Here is a 20,180-nt window from a genome sequence, read left to right as displayed (position 1 = left end):
GCGCTGTTCCTCCCCCCACTGACGCCAACGATGGGGCGCTGTTCCTCCCCCCACTGACGCCAACGATGGGGCGCTGTTCCTCCCCCCACTGACGCCAACGATGGGGCGCTGTTCCTCCCCCCACTGACGCCAACGATGGGGCGCTGTTCCTCCCCCCACTGACGCCAACGATGGGGCGCTGTTCCTCCCCCCACTGACGCCAACGATGGGGCGCTGTTCCTCCCCCCACTGACGCCAACGATGGGGCGCTGTTCCTCCCCCCACTGACGCCAACGATGGGGCGCTGTTCCTCCCCCCACTGACGCCAACGATGGGGCGCTGTTCCTCCCCCCACTGACGCCAACGATGGGGCGCTGTTCCTCCCCCCACTGACGCCAACGATGGGGCGCTGTTCCTCCCCCCACTGACGCCAACGATGGGGCGCTGTTCCTCCCCCCACTGACGCCAACGATGGGGCGCTGTTCCTCCCCCCACTGACGCCAACGATGGGGCGCTGTTCCTCCCCCCACTGACGCCAACGATGGGGCGCTGTTCCTCCCCCCACTGACGCCAACGATGGGGCGCTGTTCCTCCCCCCACTGACGCCAACGATGGGGCGCTGTTCCTCCCCCCACTGACGCCAACGATGGGGCGCTGTTCCTCCCCCCACTGACGCCAACGATGGGGCGCTGTTCCTCCCCCCACTGACGCCAACGATGGGGCGCTGTTCCTCCCCCCACTGACGCCAACGATGGGGCGCTGTTCCTCCCCCCACTGACGCCAACGATGGGGCGCTGTTCCTCCCCCCACTGACGCCAACGATGGGGCGCTGTTCCTCCCCCCACTGACGCCAACGATGGGGCGCTGTTCCTCCCCCCACTGACGCCAACGATGGGGCGCTGTTCCTCCCCCCACTGACGCCAACGATGGGGCGCTGTTCCTCCCCCCACTGACGCCAACGATGGGGCGCTGTTCCTCCCCCCACTGACGCCAACGATGGGGCGCTGTTCCTCCCCCCACTGACGCCAACGATGGGGCGCTGTTCCTCCCCCCACTGACGCCAACGATGGGGCGCTGTTCCTCCCCCCACTGACGCCAACGATGGGGCGCTGTTCCTCCCCCCACTGACGCCAACGATGGGGCGCTGTTCCTCCCCCCACTGACGCCAACGATGGGGCGCTGTTCCTCCCCCCACTGACGCCAACGATGGGGCGCTGTTCCTCCCCCCACTGACGCCAACGATGGGGCGCTGTTCCTCCCCCCACTGACGCCAACGATGGGGCGCTGTTCCTCCCCCCACTGACGCCAACGATGGGGCGCTGTTCCTCCCCCCACTGACGCCAACGATGGGGCGCTGTTCCTCCCCCCACTGACGCCAACGATGGGGCGCTGTTCCTCCCCCCACTGACGCCAACGATGGGGCGCTGTTCCTCCCCCCACTGACGCCAACGATGGGGCGCTGTTCCTCCCCCCACTGACGCCAACGATGGGGCGCTGTTCCTCCCCCCACTGACGCCAACGATGGGGCGCTGTTCCTCCCCCCACTGACGCCAACGATGGGGCGCTGTTCCTCCCCCCACTGACGCCAACGATGGGGCGCTGTTCCTCCCCCCACTGACGCCAACGATGGGGCGCTGTTCCTCCCCCACTGACGCCAACGATGGGGCGCTGTTCCTCCCCCCACTGACGCCAACGATGGGGCGCTGTTCCTCCCCCCACTGACGCCAACGATGGGGCGCTGTTCCTCCCCCCACTGACGCCAACGATGGGGCGCTGTTCCTCCCCCCACTGACGCCAACGATGGGGCGCTGTTCCTCCCCCCACTGACGCCAACGATGGGGCGCTGTTCCTCCCCCCACTGACGCCAACGATGGGGCGCTGTTCCTCCCCCCACTGACGCCAACGATGGGGCGCTGTTCCTCCCCCCACTGACGCCAACGATGGGGCGCTGTTCCTCCCCCCACTGACGCCAACGATGGGGCGCTGTTCCTCCCCCCACTGACGCCAACGATGGGGCGCTGTTCCTCCCCCCACTGACGCCAACGATGGGGCGCTGTTCCTCCCCCCACTGACGCCAACGATGGGGCGCTGTTCCTCCCCCCACTGACGCCAACGATGGGGCGCTGTTCCTCCCCCCACTGACGCCAACGATGGGGCGCTGTTCCTCCCCCCACTGACGCCAACGATGGGGCGCTGTTCCTCCCCCCACTGACGCCAACGATGGGGCGCTGTTCCTCCCCCCACTGACGCCAACGATGGGGCGCTGTTCCTCCCCCCACTGACGCCAACGATGGGGCGCTGTTCCTCCCCCCACTGACGCCAACGATGGGGCGCTGTTCCTCCCCCCACTGACGCCAACGATGGGGCGCTGTTCCTCCCCCCACTGACGCCAACGATGGGGCGCTGTTCCTCCCCCCACTGACGCCAACGATGGGGCGCTGTTCCTCCCCCCACTGACGCCAACGATGGGGCGCTGTTCCTCCCCCCACTGACGCCAACGATGGGGCGCTGTTCCTCCCCCCACTGACGCCAACGATGGGGCGCTGTTCCTCCCCCCACTGACGCCAACGATGGGGCGCTGTTCCTCCCCCCACTGACGCCAACGATGGGGCGCTGTTCCTCCCCCCACTGACGCCAACGATGGGGCGCTGTTCCTCCCCCCACTGACGCCAACGATGGGGCGCTGTTCCTCCCCCCACTGACGCCAACGATGGGGCGCTGTTCCTCCCCCCACTGACGCCAACGATGGGGCGCTGTTCCTCCCCCCACTGACGCCAACGATGGGGCGCTGTTCCTCCCCCCACTGACGCCAACGATGGGGCGCTGTTCCTCCCCCCACTGACGCCAACGATGGGGCGCTGTTCCTCCCCCCACTGACGCCAACGATGGGGCGCTGTTCCTCCCCCCACTGACGCCAACGATGGGGCGCTGTTCCTCCCCCCACTGACGCCAACGATGGGGCGCTGTTCCTCCCCCCACTGACGCCAACGATGGGGCGCTGTTCCTCCCCCCACTGACGCCAACGATGGGGCGCTGTTCCTCCCCCCTGCAAAATTACAGTTCTGAAGTAGCAACAAAAATAATTTTATGGTTGGGGGTCACCACAACATGAGGAACTGTATTAAGGGGTCGCGGCGTTAGAAAGGTTGAGAACCACTGCTCTAGAAAGATCTGGCAGACACTGGAGTTGTGGTACACTATTCCACTATAAAGAGATACTTGTACAAATATGGTCTTCATGGAACAGTCATCAGAAGAAAACCTCTTCTACGTCCTCACCACAAAAATCATCATTTGAACTTTGCAAATGAACATATAGACAAGCCTGATGCATTTTGGAAACAAGTTCTGTGGACCGATGAGGTTAAAATTGAACTTTTTGGCCGGAATGAGCAAAGGTACGTTTGGAGAAGAAGGGTCACAGAATTTAAGGAAAAGAACCTCTGTCCAACTGTTAAGCATGGGGTTGGATCAATCATGCTTTGGGGTTGTGTTGCAGCCAGTGGCACAGGGAACATCTCGTGAGAAGAAGGAAAAATGGATTCAATAAAATTTCAGCAAATTTTGGATGGTAACTTGATGCCATCTGTGAAAAAGCTGAAGTTAAAGAGAGGATGGCTTCTACAAATGGATAATGATCTTAAACACACCTCGAAATCCACGGGGGATTACATCAAGAGGCGTAAACTGAAGGTTTTGCCATGGCCTTCACAATCTCCTGACCTCAACATAATTGAAAATCTATGGATAGACCTTAAAAGAGCAGTGCGTGACAGACTGCCCAGAAATCTCAAAGAACTGGAAGACTTTTGTAAGGAAGAATGGGCAAAGATACCTCAAACAAGAATTGAAAGACTCTTGGCTGGCTACAAAAAGCGTTTACAAGCTGTGATACTTGCCAAAGGGGGCAGTACAAGATATTAACTCTGCAGGGTGCCCAAACTTTTGCAGACTCCATTTTTTTGTTTCTGTTATTTTGAAAGTGTAAATGATGGAAATAAAATCTAACTTTTGTTGACATATTATAAGAATGTCTAATCTGTAATTTGATGCCTTTTGGAGATTTTTCCAGCTTTCCTTGGCTTCTTTATGCACATTAATACAAATTTTTAGCTGGGGTGCCCAAACTTTCGATCCCTACTGTATATGTTCTCAGTACAAATAGGCTGAGTCTTCCTAAAAGGGACGCAAACTGCAAGAAAAAACCCATCACCTTTCTATTCAAAACTGAGAAAAATGTTTCGGCTTTAGTCATATAATATTTTTGAGATCTTCTTATTGGACTTGTATTAAATGCCACTTATTAGGATAAAAGTATCTTTTCCATTCTCCACCGCTACCATATACTATAGTTAGTGCAATGTTTGCTTTACAGTTGACTTTTGTTTTCTTAGGACAGATTGAGCTGTACACTCACCTGCCGGTTATGAAGTACCTGGTAGAACAACTCCAACAGTGGGAGTTTAGAGTCTGTGGCGTCTTTCTTGTTGATTCTCAGTTCATGGTGGAATCTTTCAAGGTAAGGTTCACAGCTGGAGGTGAATACAGAGTATGAACGGTGAACAAATTCATGTAGTGTTCTAGAGCTGTACTGTCAGTATAGGAGCCAACAGAATACTGTTCTTGGAATTTGAGCATGTTCACTTAAGTAGAAGGTTCAGCCATGTTGACATCCTGGCTTGTCTGGTTCTGTTGGTTTAGATGAGGGAAGGCAGTGGTCAAACCCCTATATATAGCTCCTTCCTCAGTCCATCGTAAGCATGGCCAAATAGAAACATTTAATTGTTGTTCTAGGTACCAGCTACTCTAAAGTAAAATGGATAACCAAGCACACCTTGCTTAAAATTGCATTTCTTCCCAGGGTATTGACCACTAAGTAACCTTCCTAATTACAATTAAGCCACATTCATACCTGCTTGACAGCATAGGGCAGTCCGATCACTTAAATAGGCCACCCTATGTGCGGCAAAGTAGTGGCTGCACTTTTTTTTTTGTAATGTGCGTTTTCTGTGCAATAAAACATGCATCTGCTAGCCGCGTTTAGAGTGTCATTCAGCAATAATTACATTTGCATTACATTTTCCATGTGCCCCTTTCCACTTGACTCTTAGGGGTTTATTTAATAAAACTGGAGAGTTCAAAGTCAGGCTCACTTCTGCATACAAATTAACCAGCTTCCAGGTTTTGTTGCCAAAGCTTAAATGAACAAGATTAGAAGCTGAAGTGACCCTGATTTTGCACTCCCCAGCTTTAGTAAGTAAACCCCTTGTATTCAGTGCAAAATGTGCTAGTTGGCAAGTGAGCCAGCCCAAAATTCTGTAGTATGAATTGAACTTACTTTGAGATATTGCAGTAAACATCTTCGGTTTGCTCTGTATTTTTCCTTCAGTTTATTTCTGGAGTAATGGCAGCTTTGAGTGCTATGGTATCTTTGGAAATTCCACAATGCAACCTGATGACTAAGATGGATTTACTGAACAAGAAAGCTAAAAAAGAGATTGAGAAGTGAGTTTTCCACAAATATATAATTGAAAACCAAGATTTTTGAATACTATTGATTTATTAATGTCTATATTTCTTTGCAATTGAACAGCTGATGCGCTTTCCAGGAACTGAGACCTTGAATAAAAAAATGACATCTGTGCATCACCCCTTAAAGAGACAATGTAATTTTGCTCATGCAAGGCAAGGTGACATTTTCTCTGCAAAGGGCTTCCCCCTCCCTCTGACCACCTTCTACTTGCCTTGAAAAAGCTATTACATTGTATTTTATTTTTAATTATATTCTCCTTTTATCCATATAAGATTTTTAGACCCAGATATGTATTCTATGATTGAAGATTCAACCAACAGACTAAGAAGTACAAAATTCAAGAAGCTGACAAAGGCAATTTGTGGATTGGTGAGTTATTGACCAAAGAATCGCAGGGGACGAAATTTTGTTACTTTTGTCATTTATAGAAATATATTGCATGCTAAAGATGTATCTTTCTACCATGCACAGTGGTTACTACTCTTACACTCAAACACTGACAAGGTGTTTAACTATTTACAGTAGAGAGACATAAAGCAGCATGTCCCCAAGTAAAACAGCACACATTAGGCACAAAATAGCACACTGTTAACCCTTTGATCGCTCCAGATGTTAACTCCTTCCTGCCCAATGTCATTAGTACAGTGATCAGTGCTTTTTATTAGCAATGATCACTGTATTTGTGTCACTGGAGATGTCCGTGTCAGTTAGTTCCCTCCCATTGTCCGTGTCAGAATGCCCACCGCAGTCCCTCTGTAAGTCGCTGATTGCTGCTATTAATAGTTTTAAAAAATAGATAAATAAAAATTCCAGTATATAAACCACCATTTGTAGATGCTATAACTTTCACGTGAACTAAGTTATATACACTTATTGGGATTTATTTTTTTATTTTTTTTAACAAAGACGTAGCAGAATACATTTTGGCCTAAATTTATGAAGAAATGTAATTTTTTTTTATTTTTTATTGGATATGTTTTATAGCAAAAAGTCAAAAATATTGTTTGTTTTTTCAAAATTGTCAGTCTTCATAGTGCAAAACAAAATTCTGCAGAGGTGATTAAATACCACCAAAAGTAAGCTCTATTTGTAGGAAAAAAATTGCATAAATTTCATTTATGTACAGCGTTGCATGACCGGGTAATTGTCAGTTATAAAAACGCTGCGCTGTATCGCAAAAAATGGCCTGGTCATGAAGGGGGGGGGGGTAAATCTTCCAGAGGGCAGGTGGTTAACCAGTTCAGCTCTCACACCTGTACATTCCTTACACATCGGAGATATTTTAACCTCCAGCTATGGGTTTATGGATTCAGACTTTGATTCATGACTTTGTCATTACTTAACCACTTGCCTACCGGGCACTTTTACCCCCTTCCTGGCCAGGCCAATTTTCAGCTTTCAGTGCTGTGCATTTTGACAATTGCACGGTCATGCAGCACTGTACCTATATAAAATTTGTATAATTTTTTTTTCACACAAGTAGAACTTTCTTTTGGTGGTATTTAGTCACCAGTGGGTGTTTTATTTTTTGCTAAACAAACAAAAATTTTGAAGAAAAAAAAAAAAGACTTTTAGTTCCTTTTTATAACATTTTGCAAACGGGTAACTGATGGGCACTGATAGGATGCATTGATGAGGCAGCAATGATGGGCACTGATAGGCTGCACTGATGAGCATTGATGAGGCAGCAATGATGGGCACTGATAGGCCGCACTGACTGCTGGGCTCAGATTGGCAGCACTGCTGGGCACTTTTGTGGCTGCACTGATATTCAGTGCCCTGATTATGAATGTAGATGTCTCCTTTCAGACTTGCCGGTTATCAGCAGTACTTTCCTAACGCTGTGACAGCACGAGGAAAGTACTGCTGATAACCGTCAAGTGTATTTACATGGTGATCAGCTGTGATTGGACACAGCTGATCATGTGGTAAAAGGCTGCTGTGATTGGCCCTTTACCGTGTCATGTGATCAACTGTGTCCAAAGGACACTGCATTCACAGCGCTGGGTGTGCACGGCTGGGAGCGTGCGCTGTTCTCGCAGGACGTCATAACGCCGTCCCAGAACTGGATGACTTCGCTGTAGTCGTCATTCAGCAATAGCGCGGTCAGGAAGTGATTAAAGTGACACTAAACAACAACCTTATTCTCCAAAAATAAGCCATGCGCATCCACTACTTTATGGCCCGGTAATCTATTTTTCATGAAATGTCTTACTCTGTTTTTCTGCCTCCTTGTAACAGCCTCTTTGAGCTCCTGAACCTCTCCTTTCCCTTCCCAATTCTGTTTTTTTTAGCATGAGCAATGCATATTTGTTGCAGTCATGTACACTGCTCTATGCACACTGCAAATACCATAGTCTACAGTCCCTAATCAATCTCGGGAGCTTGCAACAAAGGGTGGCCACATACCTACATGCCATGGAGAACAAATATACCACCCTCTAACAGGTGGTGTTTGCTCTTGTACATTTTTTTTTTTTTTTGTAATGTGAACATGTAACATTATGTCACAACCTTGGTCTACAGTTTTTAAGATCATGCTTAGAGCAGGATATCCTTATGTAATTACTTTGCTGTTCATAGGAAGGCCGGTGATTATTTCAGGTTGTACCACATACTTATAAATATATTAATATTTACAGAAAAAAGATGACTAGCAAAGCATCCTGTGGTTGTGTCTGAAGTCAGGGAGGGTTTTATACTTTCCAATTTCACAATCTAGGCATTGTGGTAAATTTCCAAATCGAGCAATGGTTGTAGTGAAATTATTTTCCTTCGCTGAAAGTTTGTTAATTTGAATCGACAGTGTAGCTCTGTTACATGTGTGTGTTGCACATCAATCATGTCTCTTTTTTGGTTTAATAGATCGATGATTACAGTATTGTCCGTTTTTTACCATTTGATCGCTCAGATGAAGAATGCATAAACATTGTGCTCCAACATATAGATGTTTCCATCCAGTATGGGGAAGATCTGGAGTTCAAAGAACCAAGGGTGAGTGAATTTCAGTGAAAACTAAAAACTGTATATTTAATTAATTTCATATAGAAGTATCACTATACACCCTACAGCCTAGCCTGATCGTATAAACTTTGTACAACCAAATTTAGATTTACCAAAACTATGTAATGTGAGGGCCTATCTTATCTGTCCACTCAATCTGTATCCAGTCAGGCAGGTCCTTGCACTACATAGCTGTTGGTATATCTAAAGGAGGTTGTACAATCAGATTGAATGGACTGTCAGCAACTCAATATATTATCAAACCCTACAGTGCTATACATAAAAGTAAAAATACCTTCCACTACAATAAATTTCAGTAAATATATCCGATGTTTAATAAAATATAAACAAAATCATATTTTTAGGGCTCATATTGTGCAATTCAAATGGTAAATGGGGAAAAAGTGTTGGTCAATCCATGCACAGTGCTTAGTCAATTCACAGTTCCCCAAAATAGTATCTTTTAACCACTTCCAGTTCGGACACTTTTACCCCCTTCCGGTCCAGGCCATTTTCCAGCTTTCAGCGCTATCACACTTTGAATAACAATTGCGCGGTCATGAATTTTTTAGTATTTTTTTTTTAGTATTTTTTTTTAGACAGATAACACTTTATTTTGGTGGTATTTTTGGTGGGATTTTAATTTTTTTTTTTGCTATTTAAATGAGTCCAAAAATTTTGAAAAGTGTTTTTCTTATAAAATTTTGCAAATAATCTTTCTTCATAAATCTTGGTCAAAATGTATTCAGTTATCTTTTTAGTAAAAAAAATAAGCCAAATTAGTTTATAACCAAAAAATATAATTTTTCAAAAACATTTTTTACATTTTTATTTTACTTTTTACATTATTTGTTTTACATTACTGTCACCATAGTGACACTGTACTACTTGTGGGGGGTGATGAAGATGGGTTTTTTTTTCACGCTGATTGCTTTTACAATCTGTAAAAGCAATCACTTCTCCTTCTCTCTGGCTGCATTCTTACAGCCATTGAGAAATACTGTGTGACCTGTGATTGGGCACAGCTTGTCACATGGTACAAAGCTGTTGTGAATAGCCTTGTACCATGTGACCTCTGATCATTCACAGATTTCACACGTAGTAAGCAATGATGTCAGAAGTGACATCATGCTTACTACTCTTCATGTGATCACTGATTGGCCAATCAGTGATCACATGATTGGGACCTCACACGGAGGTCCTGTACAATGATAGGTGTTCCTCCGGACACAGCGGGCACTAGATCGCCGTGCTGCTCGCTCCCAGGGAGCGCGCAAAAGCAGGGAGCGGGGAGGCCGTTTATAAACAGCCACCCGCCCCTGCACTGCACCCGTCCAGCCCTTTGTATACATGGGCTGGACAGAAAGTGGTTAAATTGACCAAAATGTGACTTTAAAATCTTACCTAACTTAGAGAGTTATCAATAAATCCAAAATGCCAGTGCTACAGTGCACCTTCTCCCTAGTGCTCATTTCTCCACATCCCCTCAATTCTACTTCTTAGCTCCACCACCCCACCTGCTACTGCATACAAAATATTCCAATTAGTGGAAGTAACATATCAACCCAGGCTTCTCCCAATGTGTTTCGACGTCCAGGATGTTGTCAACGCCCTGGATGTAGAACCATTTTGAGCTGAGCCTGGGCTGATATGTCACCTCCGCTAATTTGAAGAGCATGCTCTCATATTGTATGCAGTAGCAGATGGGACGGTGCCCCTATTGAATATTGGTGCTATTATCCGGGGTTCCAAGATAAACACTGTTCAGTGTGAATGAACACACACTTTTTAAGTTTTTAATAAACAGTATTATGCTATATGGGCTTTCTTTGTCTCAGATATATATAAAATATAGTGAGTGCATTGTGGAGGTGGGAAAGAAATGAGCACAGGAGAGGAGATTACACTAGAAGAGTTACACATGATTGAAACTGTTCTGGGGATACTGATTTCTTTAAGTTGGTTTTGAAGTCATATTTTGGAGTTTGGTCAGTTTAACCACACCCTGACCGCCCTATAGCAGATATACTGCTACAGGGCTTCAGGGGTGCGCAAATTCACGTGGATATATACGTGAGTTTGTATTTTCGGGTAGGGGGGCGCACGCGTGCCCTACCTTCGCCGTGATTGCTGAGGATCTCCGACGGAGAGGAGGGCTGCTTTGTTTGCTAACAGTCCTCCTTCCTGTCGGCTCGGGCACACTGCTCTGGATGGCTCGCAGAGCACAGCCATCCAGAGAAGTGTGCTTACAGTGAAGCACCAACACACCACCCTCCAGTAAGACACTCCCAGCACACAGTTAACCCTTTGATCGCCCCTCATGTTAACCCCTTCCTGCCTAGTGCCATTAGTACAGTGTCTGTGCACTGATCACTGTATTGGTGTCACTGGGGATGTCAGTGACACCAAGTCAGTTTCCTGCAGTGTCAGAATGCCAGCCGCAGTCCCGCTATAAGTCGCTGATTGCCGCCATTACTAGTTTAAAAAAAAAAATAAATCCCAGTATCTATACCGCCATTTGTAAATGCTATAACTTTCACGTAAACCAATTAATTTACACATATTGGGATTTTTTTTTTTTTTTTAGTAAAGACATGTAGGAGAATACATGTTGGCCTAAATTTATGGCGAAATTTGATTTTTTTTTTTTTTTTTTTTCTTTTTTTTGTACTGGACATGTTTAATAGCAAAAAGTCAAAAAATATTGGGTGTTTTTTTCTCAAAATTGTCAGTCCTTTTTTTAAAACTCTTTATAAAAAATAAAAACCTCATAGGCGATCAAATACCACTGAAAGAAAGCTCAATTCGTGGGAAAAAAAGGACGTCCATTTCATTTGGGTGCAGCGTTGCATGACCGCGTAATTGTCAGTTAAAGTGACGCAGCGCTGTAACGCAAAAAATGGCCTGGTCAGGAAGAGGGGGGTAAATCCTCAGGAGGGCAAGTGGATAAAGAGGGGATATTTTGGCGCACTGTGTTTGGATTGAGCAACACTTTTGTTACTTATTATTTGAATTGCACATTATGGAGCACCAAAAATATGTTTATAATTTATTGTGCACCGGAAATATTTACTGAAATTTCTTGTAGTAGGAGGTTTGATCACTTTTGAATAGCACTTCATGGTGTGGTTAATAATTTGAATATCCAGGGAAATACAGTGCCTTGAAAAAGTATTCATACCCCTTGAAATTTTCCACATTTTGTCATGTTACAACCAAAACAATAAATATATTTTATTGGGATTTTATGTGATAGACCAACACAAAGTGGCACAAAATTGTGAAGTGGAAGGAATATAGCAAAATTGTTTTAAAAAATTTTTACAAAAAAAATATCTGAAAAGTATAGTGTGCATTTGTATTCAGCCCCCCCGAGTCAATACTTTGTAGAACCACCTTTCGCTGCAAGTACAGCTGCAAGTCTTTTTGGGGATGTCTCTACCAGCTTTGCACTTCTAGAGAGTGAAATTTTTACCCATTCATCTTTGCAAAATAGCTCAAGCTCTGTCAGATTGCATGGAGAGCGTATGTGAACAGCAGTTTTCAAGTCTTACCAAAGATTCTTATTTGGATTTAGGTCTGAACTTTGACTAGGCCATTCTAACACATGAATATGCTTTGATTTAAACCACAGGTGTTAAGCTGGCGGCCCTCCAGCTGTTGCCAAACTACAAGTCCCATGAGGCATTGCAAGATTGACAGTTACAAGTATGACTCCCAAAGGCAGAGGCATGATGGGACTTGAAGTTTGGCAACAGCCGGAGTGCCGCCGGTTTGACACCCCTAATCTAAACCATTCCATTGTAGCTCTGGCTGTATGCTTAAGGTTGCTGTTCTGCTAGAAGGTGAACCTTTGTCCCAGTCTCAAATCTTCTAAGATTGCACTGTATTTGGCTCCATCCTTCTTCCCGTCAGCTCTGACCAACTTCTCTGTCCTTGCTGAAGAAAAGCATCCCCATAACATGACATTGCCTCCGCCATGTTTCACAGTGGGGATGGTGTGTTCAGGGTGTTGTGCAGTGTTAGTTTTCCACCACACAAATCAGTTTGCTTTTAGGCCAAAAAGTTCAATTCTGAAAAGAGCACCTTCTTCCACATGTTTTCTGTGTCCCCCACATGGCTTCTCGCAAACTGCAAACGGGACTTCTTATGGCTTTCCTTCAACAATGGCTTTCTTCTTGCCACTCTCCCATAAAGGCCAGATTTCTGGAGTGCTATGACTAAGAGTTGTCCTGTGGACAGATGCTCCCACTTGAGCTGTGGATCTCTGCAGCTACTCCAGAGTTCCATGGGCCTCCTGGCTGCTTCTCTGGTTAATGCTCCCCTTTCCCAGCCTGTGAGTTTAGGTGGACATCCATAGGTTTGCAGTTGTGCCATACTTTTTCCATTTTCAGATGATGAATTGAACAGTGCTAAGTGAGATGTTCAAAGCTTGGGATATTTTTTGTATAACCTAACCCTACTTTAAACTTCTCCGCAATTTTATCCCTGACCTGTCTGATATGTTCTTTGGCATTCATGATGCTGTTTGTTCACTAATGTTCTCTAATAAACCTCTGAGGACTTCACAGAACAGCTGTATTTATACTGAGCTTAAATTACACACAGGTGAACTCTATTTACTAATTAGGTGACTTCTGAAGGCAATTTGGTTCCACTAGATTTTAGTTAGGGGTATCAGAGTAAAAGGGGCTGAATACAAATGCATGCCACACTTTTCAGATATTTATTTGTAAAAAATTGTGAAAACCATTTATCATTTTCCTTCCACTTCACAATTATGTGCCACTTTGTGTTGGTCTATCACAGAAAATCTCAATAAAATACATTTACGTTTTTGGTTGCAACATGACAAAATGTGGAAAATTTCAAGGGGTATGAATACTTTTTCAAGGCACTGTATTTGTGTTCAGCTGGGGAATGGGGTGCATATACTGTCTATTGCTAAATGCAGGAAGCCTGTTTTTTATTGTAACAACTAAATATAGCTAAGGCTGTGAGAGTCTGTCCAGAGTTAAAGTGGTTCTAAAGGCAAAACAATTTTGAGGGCGCAGGGCCGAGCTGTGCTGTGTGTGCCTATAGACACACACACAGCCCAGCTCAGGAGCAAGCCTGCACGTTCGCCTCCAGAGGAAGCAACTTCCTATGGTGGAGCACTGAGAAGAGCAGGAGCCGAGATCTCCAGCAGGGGACCCTAGAAGAGGGGGTTCAGGGCGGCTCTGTACAATACCATTGCACAGAATAGGTAAGTATAACATGTTTAATATTTTTAAAAAAGCCTAGCCTTTACATCGCTTTAATACAATTTTAGGTCAAACGGTTATTGTGGCATTGCCAGACAGCAATAAATATCTTGATTCTGCCTTTTAGAAAAAGTATCAAAACAACCATGTTGCATTTTTCGTGCCATAATTTTATTTCTTTACTTTCACTGTCTTTGTTCTATTCTTGACTTTTAGAATCTTTTTTGTGTTATTAGGAACTTGAGGAGGATAAGTCACAGAACTTTGATGAATTCTTCCAGGATCAAGCAGATGAGGACTAATACCTTCAATGACAAATTGGGAAATGATGTGCTGGGAAGGATTTAGCTTTCATGACTGCTAGATATATTGTGGTGAATAGTGGAAGGTGGGATTCTCCATACACGTATGGAGGACTGCAGTGCCGAAACTTGCTTTGATGGACTTTACTAGTGTACGGATAAATTGGCAACGTGTTCTAGAAAACCGGTGCCGGCACTATGTATTTTTGTATGCATAAATAGGTTTTTCAATCCTGTGCAGCAGAAGAAAAAAACTTTATTTTGAAATAACTGACATGTTAGTTTCAGTTGGTTACGTAAGCAGATTATTTTCAGACATTTTTAGGAAACTGTATATCAAAGGCAGTTTTATTGTGTGTGTGAATGTAAGTTTATTTTTTATTTAAAACTTTGTCTGTTTTCACATTCTGTAAATTGAAGACTTCTTATGAAAATATTGGAGGGACTTCAATAAGCATTTGCGTCAATTTTCTGGCGGTATGACCCTTTCAGAAAGTGAAGCACCAGATGAAAAAAAAGAAATACAAAACGTGACAGATTCACGTCGTTCTTAATAGCTTAACTTTTACAAAGTGGTGCTACCGCTGCACCAAAATCGAAAACAATCCCTTCCAGTTCGGGAATAACAAAACAGGAGGTAATTAGGACCAACTCTTAGTTGGCGTATAGAGGTAGGGGCATTTTATTGCAGAAGATACAATGCAAGTCTCTTTTCCAATAAATGTCTGCCTGCTTGCAGTTTTTGACAGTGGGACTTCAGTTCTGCTTTAAAACTGGTGACCTGAATGACCTTTCTAGTTGAATTTCAATCCCATTTCTCCCTCTTAGGCCTCATTCTCATCAAAGATCCTTAGACTAAGCATTCCTGTTGCAAGTATATTGTGGATACTTGCGGCCAGGATCCCAGGTGTTCAATCAGTGATGGTTGCTTAGCCTGTACTAAATGACAGGCTGACAGGAGCTGCAACTCTCTGCCTCTGTATATTTATATGCAAGTATCCACAAATCCAGCAGTTACTGCAGTTCGAGACAAATATGCATCTAGAGGTGGACCTCTGACCCTAACCGCAGTCAACCTGTGGATGTGCAGATACATGCTTACTTCAGCCTGTCATTTAGTTGTACAGGCTGATCACCTAGAATTCTGGCCACAGTGCACTTGCTGCATGAATTTGCAGGGGAAACGTTTAGCCAACGTGAATGAGACTTTAGAGCAACTTCTGTTGTCAAACAGAAGCATAAGGATTGTGATTGTTGGGCTCTTGCACCAGTAATATCTCTTCCCTCAACAGACTTGTCAGCATTGAATAGGTGATCTCATAGCATTTACTGGACAAGATATTGTGAGGCTTTGAGGTGTGGTAGGTTCTCGACCCAAACTTACTGTACCTTTGTCTAGTTTTCTAGGCAAAAGGTAAATGTGATTATATAAACTAGATTATAGCTTTTTAAAGCCTTCTTTGGGCCTCACCAACATTGTTTTTCACTCTGGAATTCAAGCAGGTGAATTTGGGTTTGAACGAAGTATGTCTAAGCCATAGTTTCTCAACCACTGCTATGTGTTTCCCAGGAGATACATGTTACAGGCTCAGGGTGTTAAAGTAAATTTAAAATACTAGCTTAAAATAAACCTTTCATATGTAGAAATATGTAGGCCACCATTGGTAAGACCTTAAGGTCTCATGCACGCTGGACGTTTTTACAGCTGCTTCTAGCGTTTTTTCCTGGCTCTAAACTCCCCTGCATATTAGCGTATGTATCCATGCACACTTAGACTTTTTAGAGTTTAGAGGCATGGAATAAAAAACTCACTGCCAGTGCATCCAGGAGCAGTAGACTTTTGGCAGAAAAACACGTGATGCTTCTAAACTTGTGTAAACGCGTCTAAATGCTCATTAACACTAGAAGTGTTTAGCACTTGAGCATTAATTAATTTCAATGGCCAGAACAAATAACTTATTCTGGTCAATGAAATGAATTAACATGCAAACGCTTGATGTGGATAAACACGTTACACACTTTTACAAGCATCAGGTGTTTTTTTTTTCTGCCAAAACAGTGTAATGGTCTAGTAAATGGTCTTGTCAAAAGAAGTCAGTAATGGCAGCGTACATATTTCTGATGTGACAAGTTGACTTCGAGTTTACTTTAAAGCTGAACTCCAGGCAGATAATAAATAGTTAAATTAATGCAGCCATGTAGTCATAATAAATGCATTTTTAAATGTAAGCAGTGTACATACATAAATTTTTTACCTGGTATAGGTTTCTTGTGATCCACTGTACAGCAGAGCTCAGACTGGGAGAGGGAGACGCAGCACACGGACTGTTCGAGCTGTGCTGCAGTGCTCATGCAATAATAAGGAAAATGCTAACAGGGAAGAAATGTGGCAGTGAGAGGAGCTCATCAGTCTACTGCTTCACCTTTTACTGTCCAGTCATAGGCAAATAACAGGTTTTACCCCTTCCCAGCCTAAGAGAAAAACCAGGCCAGAAAGGGCTATGCTGTATGGATGAGATGTAAAAATCTCAGAACTAGGTGGACAGAAATTCCAATAATTTTGAAAGTAATGTACCTCCCAAATATATATTTCATCTGTGTATTTAGCTGTTTGCCTTGAGTTCAGCTTGAATGTTGAATTTATTATTCTTATATTAAATAGATATAAATAAATGTTTTACTATTTTAAAGCCAAATGTTAAGAAAAGAGTTCTATAGAGATCTGCTCTAGATAAAGACATTTGCATTTACATCAGTAATATGTGGTCATGGAGGGTTGAAAACTGTTTATACCAAGAATTTGAAATTGCCCGTTTAATGGCATCTCTGCTGTGTGTTGGGCTGTTGTGATATATAACTGTTATCATTTAAAAAAGACCCGAGTTACTTCCATATCTGCAATAAATTTATTTTTGTACCAAACTAATGCTTTTTGCAGTAAGATCATTGAATGCATCAAAACGTATGTCAATACACATGAGCAGAAAATTGACATGATTATGTGTGAATGTACATTTATATGCACTGACGCACATCCATGTGCACTGCAAAGAACATTGTATTTATTCAATGAAAACAGCACCTGTGTGACTACGCCCTTAGGTGTTTAGATCATGGTTGTGGTGTGGCCCTATTGACTTGAATGCATGAGTTTGAAAGTTAGTGCTGCCTGTAAACTCAAAATGCTGCATTATATTTGCTGATCTGCAAAGCACCACAGCATATGAACACTTCCCACTCCACCTGCATGGTAGGCTTTAGGTGGGTGGTGAAAATGTTGCCCTGCTGCCTGTAATACCTACTGTACTTATGAAAGAGGCCACTTCCTTCCTTCATCACTTGTGTAATTTGCTAAAGGGAATACCCATGTATAAAAATCCCATTCACAATTCAAACACTGCATTCCATCAGAAATGCTTCACAAACCCATATCAAGAGCTAAACCCAAAGGTCTGTGTATACTGACCCTTATGTGTGATCCCATCAAACTGGGCGAGGCATGAACTGGAATCAGCCCTGGTCCTAAAATATAAACAATCCACTGCTCCCATCCACAACGCTAATGTCAGGAAATATAGGCCACCCAGCCAAACGCATGCCAACCCACTCTGCTGCTTGTGTAACACCTCTCTAACTATACTGAAATTAAATTAAAGTGGTTGTAATGGGATTTTTTTTCATATAACAAACATTTTATAGTAACCCACTCTACTCTTCTAGAGTCCCCGCTGGTGATCTTGGCTGCTACTTCTCTGTGTACCCCCACGATGCAGGCTCACTCCTGAATTGGGAAGTATGTGTCCATAGACACACAGCTCAGCTCTGCCCCCTGCTCTCTGTTCACGGGATTTAATTGACAGCAGCAGGAGCTAATGGCTCCCATTGTTGCCTCTCTGTCCTGTGAATAGAAGAGAGCTGCTGCAGACGGGCACAGTGCTGGATCAAGGGAGGAGAGAGGTAAGTATTTGGGAAGGGCTGGTGGCGATGGGATTTTTTTTATCTTAATGCAGGGAATGCATTAAGGTAAAAAAAATGTCTTGCCTTTACAATCACCTTAAGGGATGGTTCATACAGGGAATCGCACAGGAATGCAATGCATTGCAATTTGATCCCATTAATTATGCATACATTACTTTTGGAAACTCACTGCAACCAGATCATATGATACTTCTGTACCATGTGGCCCTGTGCAGGCACACGCGCTGCATTTAGGGTGTTAACAATGACACCTGCTGCAAATCGCAACTGCAGTGCGTTTTGAATAGGGGGTGGATAATGTGCATGGAATACATCGCATTCTGGTGTGAACAGGCCCTAAAATAAAATGTAGGAGCTTGAAGCTTGTTCACACTTGCAATATTGGCCTGCATTGGCCAGTGCAACCCCATTGCAAGGAGAAGACAAATAATCTTTAAAAGGAAAAAAACTAGCAATATTGAGCAGCATGGTGCGACGTTGCTCAGTGCATAGTTAAAACACTGAAGTAAAAAGGATGTACAGCAACACATGTTAAAAACACATTGCGGTGCAACATTTAAAAATGCATGCCAGCCCATGCTATGGTGTGAACAAGTCCAATGTAAACCCTGCAATGACACTTCATTCAACTATATGCAGTACATTGTAACATGGTGTGGCAACGTGCTGTGGTGAGTTCTGTAAAAATGCATATGCACATATATGGAGTAAACCGCACACAGAGACAATTGTTTTCTATGTGCCCCTGTGTTGATCTAGGTAGCTCAATGGACATAGTGTGAACGAGCCCTCTATTCATCCCTTAGGCCCCAGTCACACTGGAGTGTTGTACTGCTGGTTTCCCTATGACTAACTACTCTTAACATGCAGAATCCCATTCTTTCTAATGTTCCTGTTCAAACTTGTATGTTCAGTCACCCTACACTCTGCGCCCTACATTCAAAGTATATGAACTTTTCTAGTGTATTTAGGTGTTTTTAGCTCTGTGGACTTCAATGGAAGTGCCCATAAATGTGCGATATTTGTGTTTTCACGTGTATATTTACATCTGAAGAACCCCTCTCCTCCTATAAAGGCCTACTACACAATACAAAAGGTCGCGGTACAATGGATGGTGGTGCAGCTAGTCACTGATATGTGAGTACTCTCAAATACAAAGGATGCCCATGGGACTTTGAAAAAGTTGCCCCCAACAACAAACCTCAACATTCTTAAAAAAAATTAATTTTTATTCAAATACATGATTAAAATATGATGACATATATGCATATAGAAATAGCCAGCTGATATCCTTGCACTTGACACGTTTTGTGAAGCAACGTTCACTTCTTCAGGAGCTGTAATATTTAATAGGATTTCCACCAACCAGCTATATGACATATGCAAAGATATTAAAATTCTTCTCTGGTGGAGTGCAATGATGAAGCTCTATGGGAGTAATATTGTCCGGGAGCTGTGGAAAGGGCAGGGGAGACCACCAGACAGGAACCACATAATGGGGGTCACAGGCAGCAACAATGTTAACAGCCATTCCCACAACCAAAACTGTTTCACAACCATTTCTCTACTGCTTATGGTGATTGTTGTTAACACAGCGGCTAAGTGGTTAGTACTTCCGTCTAGCAGCACAAGTGTCGCTTGTTCAAATCTCAAACACGACACTACCTGCCTGGAGTTTGCATGTTCTCCCTGTGCCTGTGTGGCTTTCCTCCCACACTACAAAGATAGGCTGATTGGATCCTGTATGTATGTGAGTGAGGGACCTTAGATTGTAAATTTTTTGTTTATTAAAATCTTGCAAACAAATAACATCATAAAAATCATATTTACATATATACAAATAAAATATATATAGTTAAAACCAGCTTACTTCAGCAAAGTACTAACAAATTAGATTGTAAGCTCCTTGAGGGCAGGGACTGCTGTGAATGTATAATATATATATATATATATATCAAACATGTTCATCCCTGTAAGTAACACTATTTTAGTCGACTAATATATGACTAAAACGAACATGCCATTTAGGTCAAAAGCCTATGATTAAAACTAAATAGAAATTTGATGTCAAAATTAACACTTCTTATTTATCACAACGGCTAAATCTGTGTCTGTAATGCATGTTCAAACCTTAATACCATT

The 20,180-nt window shown here is 43.9% G+C and overlaps 1 protein-coding gene across 1 annotated transcript in view; it reads left to right on the top strand.

Moving 5' to 3' along the window:
- The window catches only part of GPN3 (GPN-loop GTPase 3), a 38,422-nt gene extending 21,440 nt beyond the window's left edge, over positions 1–16,982 (top strand). The window contains exons 4-8 of the mRNA XM_089676650.1: positions 4,374–4,498; positions 5,369–5,484; positions 5,785–5,881; positions 8,378–8,506; positions 13,995–16,982. Of these exons, the coding sequence (XP_089532776.1) occupies positions 4,374–4,498; positions 5,369–5,484; positions 5,785–5,881; positions 8,378–8,506; positions 13,995–14,060 (533 nt within the window). The 3' untranslated portion in view covers positions 14,061–16,982. The remainder of the gene's footprint in view (positions 1–4,373; positions 4,499–5,368; positions 5,485–5,784; positions 5,882–8,377; positions 8,507–13,994) is intronic.
- Positions 16,983–20,180: the final 3,198 nt, after the last annotated feature.

This window comes from Staurois parvus, unplaced genomic scaffold, assembly GCF_062004578.1.
Source record: "Staurois parvus isolate SC_StPar_1 unplaced genomic scaffold, SC_StPar_1.0 ptg000014l, whole genome shotgun sequence".
NCBI lineage: Eukaryota > Metazoa > Chordata > Amphibia > Anura > Ranidae > Staurois > Staurois parvus.
This window is presented reverse-complemented; position numbering and strand designations above follow the sequence as displayed.